Source organism: Atheta coriaria, unplaced genomic scaffold (genome assembly GCF_025399875.1).
Source record: "Atheta coriaria isolate IRGN ID8LTWV9N9 unplaced genomic scaffold, Caltech_Dcor_3.1 hic_scaffold_6_pilon, whole genome shotgun sequence".
NCBI classification, from domain to species: Eukaryota; Metazoa; Arthropoda; class Insecta; order Coleoptera; family Staphylinidae; genus Dalotia; species Dalotia coriaria.
In genome coordinates this window covers 2,786,150-2,805,255 of record NW_027045448.1, presented here as the reverse complement: position 1 = coordinate 2,805,255, position 19,106 = coordinate 2,786,150, and the positions used below count along the sequence as shown (strand labels likewise).

General features: G+C 33.3%; 3 protein-coding genes and 1 long non-coding RNA gene across 7 annotated transcripts; all 4 read right to left on the bottom strand.

Annotated features, from left to right (window-relative positions):
• Window positions 1-1,570: 1,570 nt before the first annotated feature.
• Window positions 1,571-2,302, bottom strand: LOC135794326 (uncharacterized). The gene is made up of 2 exons (XR_010548868.1): window positions 1,806-2,302; window positions 1,571-1,748 (listed from the first exon to the last, which is right to left on the bottom strand). It is a non-coding gene; the product is annotated as an uncharacterized lncRNA (long non-coding RNA).
• A 3,834-nt stretch (window positions 2,303-6,136) lies between these two features.
• On the bottom strand, window positions 6,137-9,635 carry Xpd (general transcription and DNA repair factor IIH helicase subunit Xpd). Its single transcript, XM_065305444.1, has 13 exons — window positions 9,497-9,635; window positions 9,335-9,434; window positions 8,870-9,124; window positions 8,577-8,810; window positions 8,304-8,524; window positions 7,916-8,049; window positions 7,678-7,861; window positions 7,282-7,627; window positions 7,131-7,229; window positions 6,897-7,076; window positions 6,662-6,838; window positions 6,397-6,606; window positions 6,137-6,342 (listed from the first exon to the last, which is right to left on the bottom strand). Exons 1-13 carry the CDS (start codon window positions 9,499-9,501, stop codon window positions 6,208-6,210), a joined length of 2,280 nt encoding a protein of 759 aa, XP_065161516.1. The 5' UTR covers window positions 9,502-9,635; the 3' UTR covers window positions 6,137-6,207.
• Window positions 9,636-9,849: 214 nt separating this feature from the next.
• Window positions 9,850-15,084, bottom strand: LOC135793657 (alpha-tocopherol transfer protein-like). 2 transcript variants are annotated; one of them, XM_065304692.1, is made up of 5 exons: window positions 15,013-15,084; window positions 13,057-13,265; window positions 11,137-11,358; window positions 10,871-11,064; window positions 9,850-10,391 (listed from the first exon to the last, which is right to left on the bottom strand). In XM_065304692.1, exons 2-5 carry the CDS (start codon window positions 13,256-13,258, stop codon window positions 10,020-10,022), a joined length of 990 nt encoding a protein of 329 aa, XP_065160764.1. In that variant the 5' UTR covers window positions 13,259-13,265; window positions 15,013-15,084; the 3' UTR covers window positions 9,850-10,019. The 2 variants fall into 2 exon arrangements, with proteins under 2 accessions (XP_065160764.1, XP_065160763.1); XM_065304691.1 differs by lacking the exon at window positions 15,013-15,084 and adding an exon at window positions 13,732-13,795.
• Window positions 15,085-16,091: 1,007 nt separating this feature from the next.
• LOC135793822 (uncharacterized) lies at window positions 16,092-17,843 on the bottom strand. Of its 3 annotated transcripts, XM_065304932.1 has the most exons (5): window positions 17,707-17,837; window positions 17,540-17,650; window positions 16,904-17,479; window positions 16,792-16,835; window positions 16,092-16,735 (listed from the first exon to the last, which is right to left on the bottom strand). In XM_065304932.1, the coding sequence occupies exons 1-5, from the start codon at window positions 17,750-17,752 to the stop codon at window positions 16,730-16,732; spliced, it is 783 nt and encodes a 260-aa protein (XP_065161004.1). In that variant the 5' UTR covers window positions 17,753-17,837; the 3' UTR covers window positions 16,092-16,729. The 3 variants fall into 3 exon arrangements, 2 of the variants coding, with proteins under 2 accessions (XP_065161004.1, XP_065161003.1); XR_010548724.1 differs by having other exon boundaries at window positions 16,092-16,835; window positions 17,631-17,650; window positions 17,707-17,843; XM_065304931.1 differs by having other exon boundaries at window positions 16,092-16,835.
• Window positions 17,844-19,106: the final 1,263 nt, after the last annotated feature.

The window sequence follows — 19,106 nt, the reverse complement described above, 5'->3', positions numbered from 1 at the left end:
TGTTGCGGTAATTTACAGAATTTAAAGAAAAAAATTATCGATACAACAATGAAAAATCGTTGTTTCTATCGCTGAAAACCCAAATTTGATTTCCTTGTATATAGAGGTTGAACATAACAAAGATTGGCATGATCGTCATTGAGTATTTTTTTGTTCATCGAATATTTATAGCGTTATATAATGTTGCATGTGCAACAACCATGTGGCAGCGACATTATCTATTCAGCGAAATAAAACGGAAAACATTGCAGCCGCCTGACTGCCGATGTCGATGTCGGCGGCGTGCATTGTGTGTCGTGTTCATACTTACCAATCCGTCTCCTAATGGGCGATGTTGCGATCGTTTCCAATGTGTGTGCACTCCTCGAATTCAATTATCAACCTTGACTTAACTAACTACTACAGAATGAACATAATAACTGGAATTGTTCATCGGCGCTGTCGTCATCGTAGTAATAACAATATTAAAATGCACTTACAATCAATTGTATAACAATATACGATTCCCACCTTTTTGTTGCGTGTCGTTATGATTCGCGTGCGTTTTCAGCGTTCGACTAATTCTCTTGATTTCCTGTATTGATGGCAATGAATGCAGAGCATATGTAATAGACATATCCGCTTACATGAGTCGATCCAATATGCTTCAATATTCGGTATTAATTGCTCGTTTCATCACACATTAAATGTTTTATATTATTTCTTTAGGTGCACCTTAAGAAAGTAACTGACTGGTAGAAATATAATGTGTTATGATAAGAATTCCAAGTAACACAATACATTACTCATCTCAACAACACAGCCGGTGCGGTAAGTTCCGAGAAATGCCCAGTTTTACAAAGCAACTGCTAAAATCAAGCATTCAACAGTTGAGCACTCAAACTGTTCCAGCTCCGGCAGTTATCAACGCAAATGTAATTGCTAACTGAATTAACTGGAACGTAATGTTTATTGAACAGCGTTTAGCCACATTTAGTCAGCTCTATCGTTTAATGACTAAGTTGTATGCAGTTGTAAACGTTATCACAGCTATCATAAAAATAGCACATTCATCATTCATGATTATGAGTAAGTATATTAGTCATTTCAGTAATTTCTCCCTGATGAGTGTCACCTGCGCACAGAAATTAATAAAGTATAATTGTTATTTTACAGCGCTATATATATAGTATATAGAGTAGTATATAGTATATATATTTATTAAACATGAGGAATTAAATGTTCTATTTTTATTCTTATCGCCAGTGCGTCGGTAATGTATCGATAAATGTGTAGTTTCAACAATCTTCATAATAACATAAATGTGCATGTGCAGTGTTTACAAAATTTGCATGTCGCGTCAATATTATTAGCTACTAAATTTCGCCTTTGTTGATTGAACATTAATGTTCAACGAAACAAATCGAATAAGATTACAAAGGTAAGAAACGTTATCTGAACATTGTTTGAATAATGTTACTCATACAAACGATTCGGATTAGTCGCAGCTTGCGAAGTACGCAAAGACCTTAGGTATGTGAAATTGGAAAATAGGAGGTAAATAATTGGAAATTTCTTGCCGATGGCAACATATATACCATGCCGTTCATTCGTATTGCATTTGCACATAAACCAAAAATACATTTTATTGCGTTGGCTTAACTCGGCGCAAGTATTTCCGTGGATATCCACAATTCGCGTGAATCACGTCAACGGGGGCCAAATGATATATAGGTACATTGGTAGTTACACGAAATTAATGTTATGTACTGCAATTAAGTAATACGATTATATTATAATTCCAAAACTTGCTAAAAATAACTTACCGATTATTTTAACGGAAGGAAATCGCTGTTACCGTTTCTATTTGCAGACTCAGAAAAGCACAAAAGTTTAAACATAGTTCACTAGTACTTTTAGATAGTTTATAATCCCATGGCTTGGTTTCGAGTTTAGTAGTAGAATTTAATTCAATGTAACTTAACTTGGGTTGTGCGCAGGTAGCGTTAGTGTTTCAATCGCAGATGAAAATTGCCTGTTTCAGATTAAAATTGTTGCCACTGTGAAATGTGTGGCAATATGTGAGTTTTATAAAATGATGCAGAATAGTGGATTTATGTGAATGTTTTGGAGTACTCAAACCGGAGTGGGCGACGTTTGAATTGCGAATGAAGCGCACGCTTACGGAGCGAACTGGCGGCATGAAAGAGAGGAGCCACATGCGAACGCGTGAATTGCCGTCATTGCCGTCGTTAGTTTCTATGAGTTTCTATGGTAGGCGCGGAGCGAATGTGTAGGAGCGTAGAGGAGTCGTAGGAGTAACGCCGCCATCACCGCGGCGGCGCGCGACCATCGGCGTTTGTTGATGCAACGATATTCTACGATGTTCAGTTTCCAGCATTTACGAGTACTTGCTAGAGATATGCGCGCGCGTAATCTACTCAAATATCATTCGATTTTCTGCGCATAGGACTACGAAAATCAGGAGTAGTACTAATAGAGCACACCTATGAAATTATACTGCAATTTCAGTGATAGAGAGAGATAATGTGCAATTTTGATTCATTTATGACTTACTTATGCTAGTTATTGAATTTTGATCATTATTTAATTTTGTTTCCGATTATATTGTTCACTTATTTTTAAATTTAACACTACTTTAATTTTTTTAATTTTAATCAAAACTTTTGCGATTTCAGCTGAATTTTTCACAAAATAAATATAACTCCTTGGCTTTTCTTTATGAATTCTTAAAAGTAGTTTTTGTCTCGTAGTACTAATAAAATGTTCTAGTATTACTTAAAACCACGTATTTCATTATTGTTTAAGCATATTTTTCTTTGATTTTTGACTTTAACAGTTTTTAGTAATATTTGCAATTGGTCAAAATAAGATGAGTGTTTTATGAAGACTTAATAGTATTTTTGCTGCATCATTGAATAAATTAGATGAATAGATTAGAGACATGTTTTAAGTATTATCAGATTTCATAAATTTTGTTACTTTATTGTGCTAATAATATCATGTATAATTTAGACTACATATTGAAAATGGAACATAAAAAATGCACCATTTTAATCACGAAGTTACATAAAGCCTTCGCATACAAGTATTTGTACACATTTTCGAAATACATCAGTTTTTCTTCTCTAATTAAACTCCCTTTCAGGCTAGAACATTTTTAAATAGAGAAAAAGGAGTAGGTATCACGTACATACCTACACGTGCCCGCAATTTTGCGATAATGAAACGGCCGTAGCGTTTACAATTATTTTCCTCGCAATCGCTTGGTTTGCTTCGTACAAATTTCAACATGTAACATTTATTTTCCAAAAATATTTACAATGTTACCGACAGGAATTGCCCGCATATTCACAGTGGGCACATGTCCAACTATTGAGTATCGCCAGATCGATAAAAAGTGGTTAGTAACATTTACGAGCGTATGGAAGTTAGAATATTTGCTTCTTCCAAAAATAATACTGTTTGACAGTTTAGTTTGACTAATCAACTTCCAAAACTCCTCAATTTAATTTTGAATCGAAATAAAAATAGAAAGTTGGACATAATTAGCAAAGAGTGTAAATTCATTTATCTAGGTATATAAGGATAAGTGTATAAGTGTCTAATTTTTCCAAGCCAAAATCCATCATCTCCTTTAGTATTCAAATCACTTAAAATTTCAATTACATCAACCTTATAAACATCAAGACTAAATCATCAAAGTAATATGATTGTTAAATATTTATCGTAAATATATCTGTGTTATTCCGGGTAAAAATCTTATTTTCGAGCTTCTGAACTTGAAGTTAAGATCACTTATAGCTATTTTTAATACTAATCATACAATACACTGGCACAAAACTGTTGCACACAGAAAAGATCAATTTCTATAGTAATCGATTGTAGAATAATATAATATGACTAAAAAACTCTAAACAAACATCAGTAAAATTTGCTCTCTTGAACAAACAAAACCAACGTAATCTATTACACTAATTAAACCGCAATAGCTTTCTTAAGACTTCTGAATCTCGAACTCCAAAGTAACGAAAACATTGACATATTTATGCTTTTAGGTATTGCGTGGAGGATGCGCGCCTTAAGTGTGCGACTGCAATTGCAACGTGACGACTGCAATATGCCTGCCGTAAACTAAAACAAGAGAAGCTTAAAATCGCTTCCAGCGTCAAAAGTATGAGATATTGTCGGAAATCTTTCACTGGGTCGTGATGACGTCTTCATTGCTACCGGCGGGCTCGTCGCGACTGTAGTGCCAACAACAACGGAGCCCAGTGTGTGCATGTCAAGAGCAACACAAAGTTGTGGGGCTTAACAACTGGAATAACCGCGAGCAACCCGAACGCGAACACGAGTAGGTACAACTTCTAAAGAGTGCAGACTGCACACACTCGACCAAGTCCTCATCCTCATTTCTCACATTCATTTCCCAGTATCGGAATGCCTGCGCGACGAAGGGTGTCTTGAGCGCCTTGAGGATAATATTGAAGAGTCGGTCGCCAGGAATCCAATAGGAGTAGATGAAGTACTTTGTCTTGTGTGGCGCTAGAAAAGTGTGCAAGGCATCACTTTAACGTTTGCGGCTAACTACTCCACGTCGCTGAATACGTATCCTAAAAATAGTATCACATTCGAGTTTGTTCTCATGGTTGTAGCAAACATCAAGAAACATCAAGAGTGGACGTAGCATTGCTTAGATTCTACATGATGCCCTCATTTTCTAGTAGTTTGCTAGGGTTCTGATTTTCAGTTTTTTATTGGATTTAATGTACTCGTAAATCTTGTATGAACTCCTTCTTATAATATTAACCTTATTTGTAAGATAATTGGTAATATTCGCTTCCTTATGAACCTGAAACAACCAACGTTTTAATTTATTCAGGACTGTTTGACACAATTTTCTCTTGGCGAGCTCTTTCAAGTGAACACTAGTTTTCCGCGAAACGTAATATTATTATGTGACCATTAATACTAATGAAATACGGATGGTCGTTATGGATATGAACGAACGCAAGCCGTTTCGAAATAAATTCGGCAATTCGATCGTAAACGCGTCCCGGACGTCGAAAACCGACAGAAAAAGTGTCTATAAATTACGCCTCACCCGCCGGAGCTAATAAGAAGCAACTTTGACGCGATGCGCTAATTCTAAACTGCAATTAAAGTTTAAAGGTTTATGATTTCAAGAAGGTATTACGGAAGCGTCGTTAAACAGGGATGGTCGAAATGAATCAATGAGCTCCAAAACTTATAACGCGTTTGCTATTTAAAGAGATCTAAATGCTTACAGTGTGTTTCCGACTTGAAATAAGTTAATAAATTAAACTATATCAAGACATCCAATATAAGATGGAATTGCATGTATTTTAATAACTGCAGGAATTAAGTGTTTCGAAGGCAATTGAACTACTTAATTCAAAGCACATGACGTGAAAGTTAGATCATATTGTATATTGCAAGTATTTTTCATATACCGATCGGTTTTCGAGATGGTGAGCGAATTAGTTTAAATTTACGTGAGCGTGTGAAGGATGCAAGCGTTTTGTTTCGCCGAGATGAAAATAAACTTCTCCCCTTTCGTACGGTGCAACAAAAAATCCATTTCTCTTGCTCTCATTGGATCCAGATGTGCGTCCGCTGGGAAAACTCTCTGTATACAACAACCGATACTATATTTGTACGCATTGCTACTCCTACTATGAATTATTAACACTTAATCTTGCCGCATTTAAAAATAGGCGACGCGGATAAAAGCCGCCGATGAAAGGATAGTTTATGATTGAGTTATATACGCGCATGTTTGTGCAACATTCATCACACTTTTGGTAAAAAACGCAAGTGCGCACCGAGTGCATAAATTATTCATGGCAGAGTGTAAACAAATCGTAGCTTCCAATTAAGAAATAAAAGGAGACTGAATCAAATTCAGGAATTTGCGTATAATCATTTTTTAACTTTTGGAAGCTTGGCGATATCCAAATATGTATACGTGACGTAATGTCAGGATTGTTTTACTGCAGGGCGACAGACATACTTTTACATCTGGGATAAAATATAAAAGTGGTGCAAAATAATAACGATACGTTATGCATAAATTACACAGCTAAAAAGAAAAGAATGACAAAAGACAATGTCATATTTTTAAACATGGTACAAAATAAATTGTTAAATGTATTTAAAACATTGTTCTATAAAGTTTCAAAATAATTACATTTGCTGAGCTTGTTTCTCAATCTTACTGGCTTCCATATTCTCAAGTTGTTCAAGAGTTAAGAGCGAAACCCCAAGCTGATCTTCTCTTGTGAATGGTTGTGCCATTTGGCGCAACCAACGTTTGGCCATCTACAACAATAAGTAAATGTAATTTGAAAAGCTAAAACTAACAAATAAATGTACCTGTACTGATTCCTCGGTGGACAGATTACAATATGAATCTTTCAAATGTTCCTGGATCCACTTAGGCAGCTTGGAGCGTTTATCTGCACGTGAAAATCGCTTATCAGCAAATATCATAATACCGTAGTCGGTTTTTCCTCGAATTACGCGCCCAACGCACTGTGCAGCATGTCTCATTGCGTCAAAAGTGAGGAAATCATTTTCTTTTATCTACAAAATGATTAGTACTTAAAATATTGCAATTATTTTGAAAGAGTGGACTGACTTGAAACTGATCTCGTAAATAATCCAATCTAGCTTTCAAAATTCGAGATTGCGTGTAAACGTATGGAATTCCAAACATAAGTACAGCACGTCCAAGATGATGGTCAAAATCTACTCCTTCTGATACTTTACCTCTCGCGACTGATAACAAAACTGCTCCTCTGCCGGATTCACATGCCTACATTTAAATAACTTTAGTAAATGTCGAAAGTGTCATCTCATTAAAAGTGATCTACCTTGATATAATACATTAGTGCAAAACTTGTCTCTGCAGAATCTTGTGTTTCAATAAACAACAATTTGTATCGTTGCAAACTATCTATCACACCCTGATCATACCAACTTGCCACAACTGATTCCAAATATAAATATGATGTAAAGAAACAGACGACGCCATCAGGAACGTTAGCGGCAATCTAAACATACAAATCAAATTTTCATATAGAACTTAAATTGAGAGTAAACATTACCTCCACTAAAAGTTGGCCATAATTTCTTATCACTGCTATATCTTCACGTGTTTCAAACTTTGATGAAATAGCAACTTGATCATTGCCTTTCGACACAATCTATAAATATAGAAATATTCAATATTGAGAAAACATTCTGTAATAATATTACCATTGGTAATAAGCACGGCCGGGCTAATGTCATAGTGAACGACGACATAATAACAGGATGAAAGTTCAATATTTTCGGATACATATCCAACGGAGATAATGTACCGGAAGTGATAACCACCGATTGGAATCGATCAAAAACCGGTTTGATGGCAATTGAAGAATCTAAGCAACTAAAATATAAAACTGGATTTGAGACTGTGGGTGTTTTGTCGTCAAATGGTTCGACGATTATTGTAAATCCCTTCGTGTATGTTGAGACCAGAGTGGCTAAGTGAGTTATTAAAACCAAAGGACTGAAGTCTGCCAGGTCAGCAATTTCAAGAGTTTTTAATAGTGAAGATAATCTATAAAATAACATTAAAACCAAAAGTACTATCACATCAAGAAAAAATACCTTTCAGCACAAAACCGTAAAGGTTTGCGTTCTATACACACTTTGCTTTGTACATCTTTAAGAAAGCCTGCAGGAGATTCTTGTACAACATGTTGCACTCTTAAACGAGTCTTTAAATATTCGATAAATCGTTTTAAAAACGATACAAAATGCTCTGCATTTCTTATATTTCCAGGTACAACCTCTAAAAAAATATTAGCAGGTAATTCATGGATGAACTGTTTCAATTAAATTATACCATTTAATATTTCATCTGGTAAAACTGGATTGGCTAGGATAACGTCAGTTTCGCGTGCGGTACTCGCATCCCTTAATCCTTGAACAAGTTTTTGATACTCATCTTGTAATTTATTTTGATCATCTTCTCTCATTCTAGAATAACAAAAATACAATGTAATTTCCATATTAATAAAAAGTAAAAAACGAAGTAAAGAAGTAAGAAAAGTAATTTGTAACAACATTTTTGTTCACAGTTGGGCGTATATGACAATCACCCAGTCACAACGCGCTCATAATAATTCACATCATTTCTCATTTTACAACTTGGAATTTAAATATGTAATGTAAATATAACTCCTAAACATAAAATTTAAATATTCGTTAGTTAACATTATACATTTACTTACTCTGCAATAGTTTTCTCCAACAAAGTAATATTAGCCGAAGACTTTTCGATAATACGACGATTAATCTTTACACTCATAGAATCAATGCATACATTATCGATGTTGTGGGCCTCATCAAAAATAACTACCGATTCCCGAGCCATTTCCTTTGAAACAACATCTGCAATTTTAGGGTCTAGCAGATAGTGATAACTGTACACAACAATATTTGCATGGATAATCTGGAAGGAAACAATTATCAACTGTAAAATCCGTAATAAAAAAAAGACTTACAGCAAATCGAGCTAAGAAGTAAGGACACCAATTTTTTTTCCTTCCATACATCTTCAAATCATCAATAGTGTAAACTCCATAAGGTAAATTACTCTCTTTACCATCTAAAGCAAAACCTTCATAATACTGACAAACTGGTGTAGTTTCATCATAATTGTGTCTGTCTCTAATATATTGTGCTGTTAGTGAATGACACCTTCCATCTACAATTTTTCCTTCTTTTTCCGTGCTAACCTTTAATAGATTTTTAGAGTTACAGCATCATAATTTAATTTTCGAGAGTATCATGTTACCTCTGGATGAATGCATAAATTCTTTCTTGATGTCAATACCAAGCCGGTTAAATTTGGATACTCGCCGTTCTCTTTTTCGTAAAATTCTAACAATTTCTTTAACTCCTCCATGACTTTCTCAATTTCTGGTACTGTACGAGAGCAATAAATAAGTTTCCGGACATCAAATGGATGCTCCAACATGTAGGCAACAATTAAAGACAATAATGTAGTTGTTTTGCCAGTACCAGAAGGCATCTCCAGTAAACAATGGCCCTAAATAGTCACAAGAATTATATAAAATATATTCTGAACCTGAATGATAGATTTTAGTTTTAATTGTAGCATGTTTTGGTGGATACATTAATATGCTTCAAAATATGTCCCACCATAAACAAAGCAGTAACACCACATGCAACAAATTAAATCCAAAAAAGAAAAAATATGAATTAAGTAATTCTATTTACAAAATAAAAAATTAATTACCTTTGCATCAAGTGCTCTCTTAAGTTCACACATGTATGCATATTGTTCAGGATATATGTAATCATATGGGAAATAAACAATCAAACCATCCACACTTAACCTAAAATAACAACAAATTATCATTTAATTTTAAGGAAATTGAAGGGTTTGTGTATAACTGACCTCATTTTATTTTCTCTTTGGGGTGTATTTATATATTTTCTGCAATGGGATCAATTTCTGTCACCCGTTTCTTTGTAAAATAATTTACAATTTTTAAGATACCGGCAATAACAACCTCGCACACCGCACTTCGAAACCAATATGATTTTGCGAGGTGCGCATGCGCAGTGTCGACGAATACCGTACATTTATTTTGAAATTTGTTCAAAGAATTATTGAAACCCTTGATAAAAGTAAACTGCGTTTTCTTTGATGATTTGAAACTCCAGTCTTCGGTAAAAAGATGTAGCAAAAACCAATACTTCACAAAGGAAAACATACACAAAGCAATTTAAAGCAAATGTAAGCAGTAATTCCAAATATCTATCACTTTATTATTATTGTGTTTTTATATAAAAATTGAAAATAGTAAAAAGTATAAAAATACTACAACATAGTGCTAAAATTCACTACAATACTTTAGTTTTTCTAGCTCACAAAACAACTGGAATCAAATAACAAACCAACATGATAATTCTTAGCATTAGTCAACCTCTAGTTTTCTGAAGCTGCCCTGCATTTCAGAAATTTCCCCACCGCCGGGTTGATTTCTTCGGCGAATAATTCCTCTATCCGACAATAAATTCATTGCATCATAAGATAGTAAACGGTCGCGCTTGGCAGCCAACTCCTTTTTCCACAACTCAATCATATCGGCCATTGGCATAACGCCGCCATATTCTTTTGGAAGAACAATTGATGGAAGTGATTCATGCATTTCGCTAATTGAGTTATGGATCTTTAAGCGATCACGCAGTTTTGGGCTTACTCGGGACGCTCCAAATTCGACCACGTATTTGAATGCGGGCAGTAAGTTGATAATGTGAAGAACCTTATGACGCATTGGGCAAGATTGCTAAAAGAGAAAATATATAAATTTCATTACATTATTAGTACTAGATGTTGACATATTTTAGTATAGTCGGCGACTAATTGTAAAACGCACCGAAATTCGACAATTTATTATATTTATAAAAAGTATAGAATTGTAAATTGTAACTATGGCAATGACTAATCTCGGTACAACTACTTAATCAAATCCGAAGGAAAGTCAACCAAATATCAAAGCATAACGCATTATACTAACCACGCAAAATATGAAATGAAACCCGGAAATACGAATGCCGATACCGCAAAACATGTTTGGAAATACTATATGGTTAATTCACGTCACGCGAAAACAAATTAAATCAGATGCAATTTTAACTCTTAATCTCGAGTTTATCAGCGTAAAAAACTGCAATTTTAACTGTTATAGGTTTGTGCCTAATTGAAACTTTGTGAACTGCTCAATAAAATGGCCCAACAACAATTGTTAACCATATTTAATATTACCTCTCCCCATTTCATCAAAGTTGCAAACTCCGTAATGGACCAAATCGCAACATGTTGAATGGTAACGTTGGCCCCGTCCCCGAAGTAACTAAACCCTAGAATTTGATTCTCTTCCTCGTCGATCAATGTCTCGTAAGTTACCATGTGAGCACGAGTCATATCTGTACTTGAATATCGACTGGGATCCAATTTATCTATACACATAAGAGTTTCTCATAAATTCACTTCGAATTCAACAACGTATCAATATAAAATTTATTCATTACATGGAATAGTCAAGATGACACGCCTCCCATTGTTATCTCTGAAGGGGCTCGCAAAGATGTAACCATTCGTGACGAGCTCGTGGATTTTCGCGTCCTGGCAGTCCAAGTCGTAGAAGATATGCTTGAACTTCTTGCGAAAGTTGAGATACTTGAGCAGTGTTTGCTGTGCCATGGCGAGGCTGAATTTTCGCGCGCGTAGAAATCGAAGCAGGAAGCTATCGTCTACAGATTGCAAGCGCACACATGCATGTATTACTTACTGACATACTAACTCGTTTATCTATCGCCGCAATGCGATGCATTTAATACAATGCGCGACCGAATTGAAAATGCAAGCGAGCGCGCAACTTATGCAATCTGTTTGCATAACACACATCTGTGGTGTAACCTCCACAGGGCACGAAGAAGTTACAACATTCACCTTTATCCAATCATACTACTTCCTGGTTGTTGTGTTCTGCGACGAACAAAAGTGCACAAAAAAATATTCTCCTGAACACGCAAGTAATAAACCAGTACTTAAAGTGTAAATCTGTCTGTTGAAGATGAATCTCTATGATATATAAATTACGTAGAACATCAAAGTTTTTTTTGTTAAATGATGTAACTTTTACAATCACAGTGTTGGTATGACCTATTATTATATTATGTACCGCTTATAAAAAAATAATTAGTGCTTTGCGTCTTAGGGGCAAATCAAACTTTCTTTTTATTTATTATTTATTGCATTCCGTTTACTCGTCAAAATTCATATTATTTTGTTTGTGGCAAATTGATTATAGTTATGGACGGTTATAAAATTTTCGGAAAGTAACAATCCGTCTGAATGTATCCGTACGTTATCTATAATTATCTACTTTCGTGAAAATTGTCGAATAGTTAGGTAATTGCTAGACCTGTCATAATTCGCGTATTTTATAATACTGAGATGTTTTGTTTATGATATTAATAATATGTCCAAGTTAGAAAGATTTGCGTCTAAAGAGTTTGGATCTAGGATAATAAACATTTCTTCAGTATTATTCTAAATTTTAGCTATTGTGTTGATATTTTATCTAAATCGTTGAGTTAAATTTTGTCTTGTACCTTCGTAAAGAAATTGTTTTTTTTTGTTACTTGTTTACCTGGTTACCTTTAAATTGTATCTAAATTGCAAACATACATACAAGGTATAATCTTTGAATATTATATGATTAGCATTTAGAGAGTAGCGAATAGAACTTTCATAATAGATCTGAGTGTGATGTCACTGCGATTTCTTTTGTTGAAAAATATCCTAGCATATTTAATTTCATAGTATTAATTACAATTCAAATGTAAATATCACTGCCTTGGCTATTTTGTATTTATATTCCGGATACCATGCTCATAGATCCAATAATTATAAATTATCTAATTATTAATATTGTATGCAAACTACTTTTTACAAATTAAGTTTTTTCTAACATTATTTTAAGTCTTATCTAATATCTAATGTGAGTAGTAACAAAAATTATGTTGGTTAGTTTATAGTTTGATAGTGATATTTAATGGCAAATCTTTAAAAATAGTAATTGTTTTTGTTGTATCAACTTCTATCTCCGTCAAATTTAATTTTTTATTGCTTATAGTAGTCTGTAAAGTGATCATAATGTGACAGCTTTGTTGCTGGTAAACGATCGTAAGTAGCTGAATTACAACAATCTTAAGCAACACTTATTTCATTAGTAAATTGCAGCTGTAAAATAACTTAAGAATCGGCAAACAATTACGAATTGAGAACACATTTTTTTCTCTAAGCTTAATTTTAAGTATAAGTCGTACTAGTACTTGAAAAACTATGAGTCGAAGAGGTATCAAATGATTATCGCCATATAGTATCTAATTGTTCCCATAGAAATGTTTTGTAGATTTCGAATGAGAAATATAAATTTTTCTTACCCATTAGACAATTTTGTATGTCAGAATTGCTCTGAATCCATTCCCGAAATTGTGCTAAACACTGTCGACGTGTAGCCTCATCTTCGCGAAGCTCATCCACCGCAGTTTTGGCCACTACATCCAAAAAATTCCCTTCCTCAGCTTCCTTGTCCTTCGAACTTCGCGTGTTTTGATTGGGCATGATTAACTTGGTCGATGTCATGATGTATCTATTAAGATTGTCACAATACAATATAAATACAAAGTTGTCATTGGTATAATATACAAAATAAATGTCATAATGACTATAATGACACAACAAATCTTAAAAGCTCGTAAAGAGAGTGAAACGTCAAATGAGCTCAGTGCCAGGTTGTTTCTTCGGTGTCGCGTTTGATGAAAGTGTGCCGTGTTAAAACGCACATGTACTCGTTAAGAAATGTTACACACGCAAGGTTTGCAAAGCGATAAGTAAAAGTAATGTTTGGCGAAGTCCGAAGATAATTACTATTATCTAAGATTGTTGTTTATGTGCCTGAAAGTCATACATTTATGAAGTTGTACAATTCGTTTTTTAATGTTTTGGTTAAAATTATATAGGGACTGATAATGTAAACGTAAACGTTTAGTACGCAGTAAATTATGCATTTTTATTATTTTTACATAATTATTATGTGCCGCTATTGCTTTCCGTACATTCTCATTGTTTCATGATAATTTAATCGTTTACTTTTTATAATTAAACTTTCATAAAATATTTACTAATTGCTACGTAAATATATTCGCAAAAAGTTGAGAAACTTTGATTCATTAAAAGAAAACGTTTTCGTTTTGTGATCAGCGTGCCAATTTTAACCGATGGGCAAAAGTTAATCTAAAATATCAATTTGATTAAAAATTTTATTTTCTAAAAGTTTTGTTTAGAGATTTTTGATATTCAGTACGTGTTTGTATGTAAATATTTGTGGTTACGTTAAGTTAGGTTAGTTCAATGTTAAAGGTCAGATTTGTTTAGTAAACAAATATAACTCATGACAGAAGAGGTTTGAAATTTAATCTTTGGCATTTAAAAAGTTACGAAATACTTTCACACAAAACTGCGTTACGTTATAACTTATAATCACAAAAGTTTTACGCACCAATCTTCAAAAAAAAAAAACAATTCTGCGTTTGATTCTGCGAAAATATTTATAGTATTATTAAGAAAGTTTAAGAGGAATTTATTGCATTTCCGCTTTGACTGAATTGATAATATTGCATAAATTTCTTCCTAACGTATTTCCCATTGTACTTCAAATTTATATGTTGTTTATAGTGACAACTTTCTTTTCATCATTCATACAAACCAAATCATAAATCCTTATTTCAATTAAATTGAAATTTGGAATTTACATAAAAGCAATATACCACAAAACCAACGTTGAATAATAGTAACAACAAAATTTGATTATACAATTAAATAACAAATGTTATTGCAGTTACACCAACACCTACGCAGATTTTAGTACCTATTTAGGAAGCATAATAAGAAAAACCATGCAGCTAGTTTGAACAAATAGTAAAAGTCTAGTTTGCAGACACTAGGTCGCCAGCGTGTTTTCTTCTGCTTTCACATCAACTTTAATGCAATTCAAAAGTAATCGTTTTATTTGTGAAATGTCTTGAAAATGCCTAGCGCGGTGGTTATCTAACTCTTCTCGACATATGATACGTGCAATTGGACAGTGAGTGTTTGCACTATTAATTACAGTTATGGATGGTTGCTAATGGTTGACAACTCTTGTCTGAATTGCAACAAACTATTTGCTTATTTGTGCAAAGTTGATAATTGCTCTTTAAAATTAGCTTAATATTTTAAGTTGACACCTTGCAAACAATTCTAACAGCTTATTTTAATACACAATTATTACCAATTTCTAATTAAAATTTGTTATTATCTTTTAAATTTATGAATCTAATATTTTAAAAGTTACTCACATGCAGATGCACGTACTATTTACACAATAATCGCCAAATCAGTTCGGAGGAAACTGCACCAACGATTAATCTGAACTGAGAAAGAAATTAGACGTCTAGCGAAATATATGGAGTTCCCGATTCCCATTCCACCATTTCGCCGGTATTCACCTAACGCCAAGCACAATAAACGCAATATTCAGTAAAAGTTTTACTCGCTGCGCCGCCAATTGAGACGAAGACATTGCCCATTTAATAACAAAACATCAATCCAAAAAAATATAACATATCATTAATTTGCGGTTTGCGCTCGTGCGTACTTGGAGTAATAATTCTTATATAATAATCTAATTGTACATCATTACGTCGTTTTTATATATGGAGCATTTATTCAACTTTATTTTTGTTGAAATTGCCGATAAAATAATTAGTAAAATAACAGAGATGGTGTTAACGTTGGTCACATAACATTAAGCAATGTCTATTACCTAATGATTTATATTAAAATATTATATAAACTAATTAACTTGATTCGAATTACCCTATATTCTCTGTGGGATTGATAAAAAACGGAAATGAACATAAACATACCCATTGTGTTGCATTTCTTTTGAAATTTCTGCTCTAGTAGAAGCCAGTCATGGTTCGGCTGATTTTGTACATATTAATAATGACTTACGTGTTAATGAGATTTCAGCATGCGGTGATATTTATATTGTTCATAAAAAAATTAAGTATTGTTTTTTCCGTGTTGCATAGTCATTACATTGTTATGGTGTGAGTGATTTGTTTGGTAGCATTGGATAGGATAGGGTGGATTGTTTGAATTAATTTTTTTGTGCACCAATCGTTAATTTTACATAGAAGTACTACCTACTTGTAAGTAGGTACGTATCGTACATATGTATTATTAACAGGAATTTTAAAAAATTTCCAATTATTGCAACAGGGTTTATAACTATCATAAATGATATATATCATCTAAATATATATCATTTAAAAATTGTGGAAAAACGATTTTAGATAATTCTTTACACAATAACTTTTTACATAATAATTTTCCAATAAATCTGGCAAAAAAGTTATAATATGCAGGGTGCTTTTATTAAAGATATATTTCAAACCCATTAATCGAATCACATCACAACCCAGGTTTAATCAATAGAATTAATGATTTAATAATATATAAATCATAAGTTAACTCATGCAGTAACTCATACTAGACTATTTATAATATCGTGAAGCAATTATATAATTTTTTTCATATTCGATATCAACTAAAAACAAGTTGCAATCATGTGAAAACTATTTAACAACGTATTATTCCTGTTAAATTAAAAAGGCGAGTAATTTTATACATATTGAGATACATGCCAACATTTCTCTAAATCAGACGAAGTGCAGACTAACTATATAGCCAACTTATAGTCAACTGGCACATGTAAAGTTACCATTTTAAATGAGCAATATGGTATAGTAAGTCATCACCAAAAATTTTTCAAAAGCAAATGCCAGTGTTCCAATGATGTTGCCAATAATCCAGATACCAAAGACAGCACGCACATGATTAAACCGTAAAATAGTGGGCACACTCGCTGGTTCACGAGAATCCATATATTCAAGTAAGTGCCCTATTTTATTTTCACACATATATGTATCCCATTCCCATTTAATCATCAAACCAGCATCTTTGCACCTCAATATAAATTTGTCCAAAAACGGAATGAATAGAATATAATCATACCTGGATATGCAAATGGCACTGTACGATTTTAGGAAAAAATAATTCATTGATCTTACAAATGGGAGGATATTTAGATTGTGTCGGCTCAACGATGTAGATACTAAAAAAACAAACACAAAAATAAAGAATGAATTAATAAGCGAAACATTTTCATAAAAGAACACATACGTCTTGTAATAGTGACATAGTGTGCTATGGCTTTCTCATAATAAGGCAATTTAAAATTTGTTAATGACCAACGTGAAAATGCACGAACTTCAGCTTCCGTAAACGCGTTGGATTCGAAAAAATTTAACGGGTTGTTTGACCATTGCACCATGAGTTCTGAATCAGCAAGTTGTTCAATGGTCAGCACCTCGCCTTCGTAACTAACAGTCATCATTTTTTGAACAACACCCGAAGAAAACATAGACGATACCAAAACGGCTATAACCAATACTGTCGCAATTAGGCAACGCGTTCGGAGATTGGGTGATATGCTTCGATGATTTAGTCCTTGAAGAAGAAACAAACCAGTAATTGATAAAAATCTGGGAGAATTTACATTCTGATTGATAATATTCTCCATCCAAAAGTAACATCCAATCAAAACATAGCAGGAAAATATTAATATCCATAGTTTTACTTCAAACACTTGAAGCAGTGCCAACCAATTAATATATGATCTTGATTTGGGTGTCAGAAAACTCAAATCCAAATTTGAAACAGGGTATGTGCTAGCCCCAGTCGGACGTCCCAAATAGCCTACAAATATAAAATTGATAACCATTTTGGTTAAATTAGTGCAATTTAATAAAGTTTAACCCAAAATAAACATAGGCACAGTTGGTTTACAGTCGTGGCAGATTATGCCGCTCATATTCATTGACTTTCCAAACTCAAACATCAGAATTACCTCAGATCCCATTGACATAGCTAAAAAAATTTACAAAAATTACAAAAATAACCAATTAATAAGCAGAAATCTATACATGTAAGAATAACTGGAAGTTGGTCTGTTATTCCAACAAACTTCATCACTCCTCCAAGACGCTTCCTTCTCCTATTCGAAAAGAAGTCGTCGATATTGTCATTTTCAAACTTGTTTTCTAAAATATTCCAACGATTTAGAACGCTGTATGAATCCAACTCCCAGTTATCAAAAGCACTGATAACAAAATCGCTTTTAACTAGTTTGATAAAAATAGAATGAGCAGCATAAATCGGTAATATTGGACTACGAAACTTATTAAATTTATAATTGTCAATTGACGTATTTCCAAGAAAAAATACGCCTTTGAATGTATACTCTTTATTCACTGTTAGGCAGTGAATTATATAGGCATGGTGTGCAGCTAATGGGTCAGAGATAATATAATGGTCACATCCCGTAACACATGACGAAGGGTTTACATATTGTGGAATTGTCGTATTCAAAGCACCAACTGAAAAGTCGCGGAAAATATGACTAAATTGCACGATACATCTCGCATTTTGAAAATGAGTCGATATAATAATATTGATCATGACTTGAAATGACTTCACAACGACTGAAATTGAGGGCATTATGAATATGAATCTTTCTTTCAGTCCCGTTGCCTATAATACACTGGCTTTTGTAGATATTATCTATAAGTGGCATTTGTTAATAATATTTGAAAGTATTTATACGAAAAATAATGTCAATTCTGTCAAAATTAACTAATGTAGGTAAATCAGGTGTATTTGGTACCTAATGTTGCTTAATTTCATAAAGTATGCTAATAAATCAGTATTAATCACTAAATTTATTACATTGATGGGGTTTGTATGACACTAAGTAGGTCACCAGTTCAGCTCATTTTTAAAAGCTTATAATTCAAATATTGTCAATGACAATATACAATACAATGACAACTATTTAGTTTAGTTCACAAGCCAATTTTTCCGAAATTAAAGTTGATTGTTAATAACTCATGCAATTTTTATTTCCAGATATTGATTGTAGATTTTTTATTGGTATTTAGATCACGATAAACCAAGTTGTAAGTCCACGAAACGATTCTGCGTCATTTATCGTCGCTGAGGGTCAATTTTTATTAATACAGAATTATTGACGCATGTTAATGTCCTGTATCTAAAGGTTGCTAAGAGAGCATATGTTGGAATTCTGAGTACGACGTAGCAAACGAAAACGTGACATAAACATGGACAAAAAAGAAAACAGAAAAAGCTTTGACCGTACATAACTTTTTGGAAGCTGTGTGACCGATGAAGACTTTTCATAGTCTATCTATAATCATGTTCCCAACTGTTCAACAACTTTTCAACAAATTATTTTTCATTTAAATGCATATTATGGCTGAACTAAATAGTGAGAAAATCAATCAGTAATTTCCACACAAATCATAAC

Coding starts and splice junctions, on each gene's coding strand:
- Xpd (XM_065305444.1), bottom strand. Junction 7,862..7,915: donor ACCAGATGAAATATTAAATG/GTATAATTTAAT, acceptor ATATTTTTTTAG/AGGTTGTACCTGGAAATATA. Junction 6,343..6,396: donor CCACCGAGGAATCAGTACAG/GTACATTTATTT, acceptor TTATTGTTGTAG/ATGGCCAAACGTTGGTTGCG.
- LOC135793657 (XM_065304691.1), bottom strand. Junction 11,065..11,136: donor TGTCATCTTGACTATTCCAT/GTAATGAATAAA, acceptor TTATGTGTATAG/ATAAATTGGATCCCAGTCGA. Junction 10,392..10,870: donor CTTTGATGAAATGGGGAGAG/GTAATATTAAAT, acceptor TTTCTCTTTTAG/CAATCTTGCCCAATGCGTCA.
- LOC135793822 (XM_065304931.1), bottom strand. CDS start 17,752: ATGAAGTTTGTTGGAATAACAGACCAACTTCCAGTTATTCTTACAT. Junction 17,651..17,706: donor ACTTCCAGTTATTCTTACAT/GTATAGATTTCT, acceptor AAATTTTTTTAG/CTATGTCAATGGGATCTGAG. Junction 16,836..16,903: donor CTATGTCACTATTACAAGAC/GTATGTGTTCTT, acceptor TTGTTTTTTTAG/TATCTACATCGTTGAGCCGA.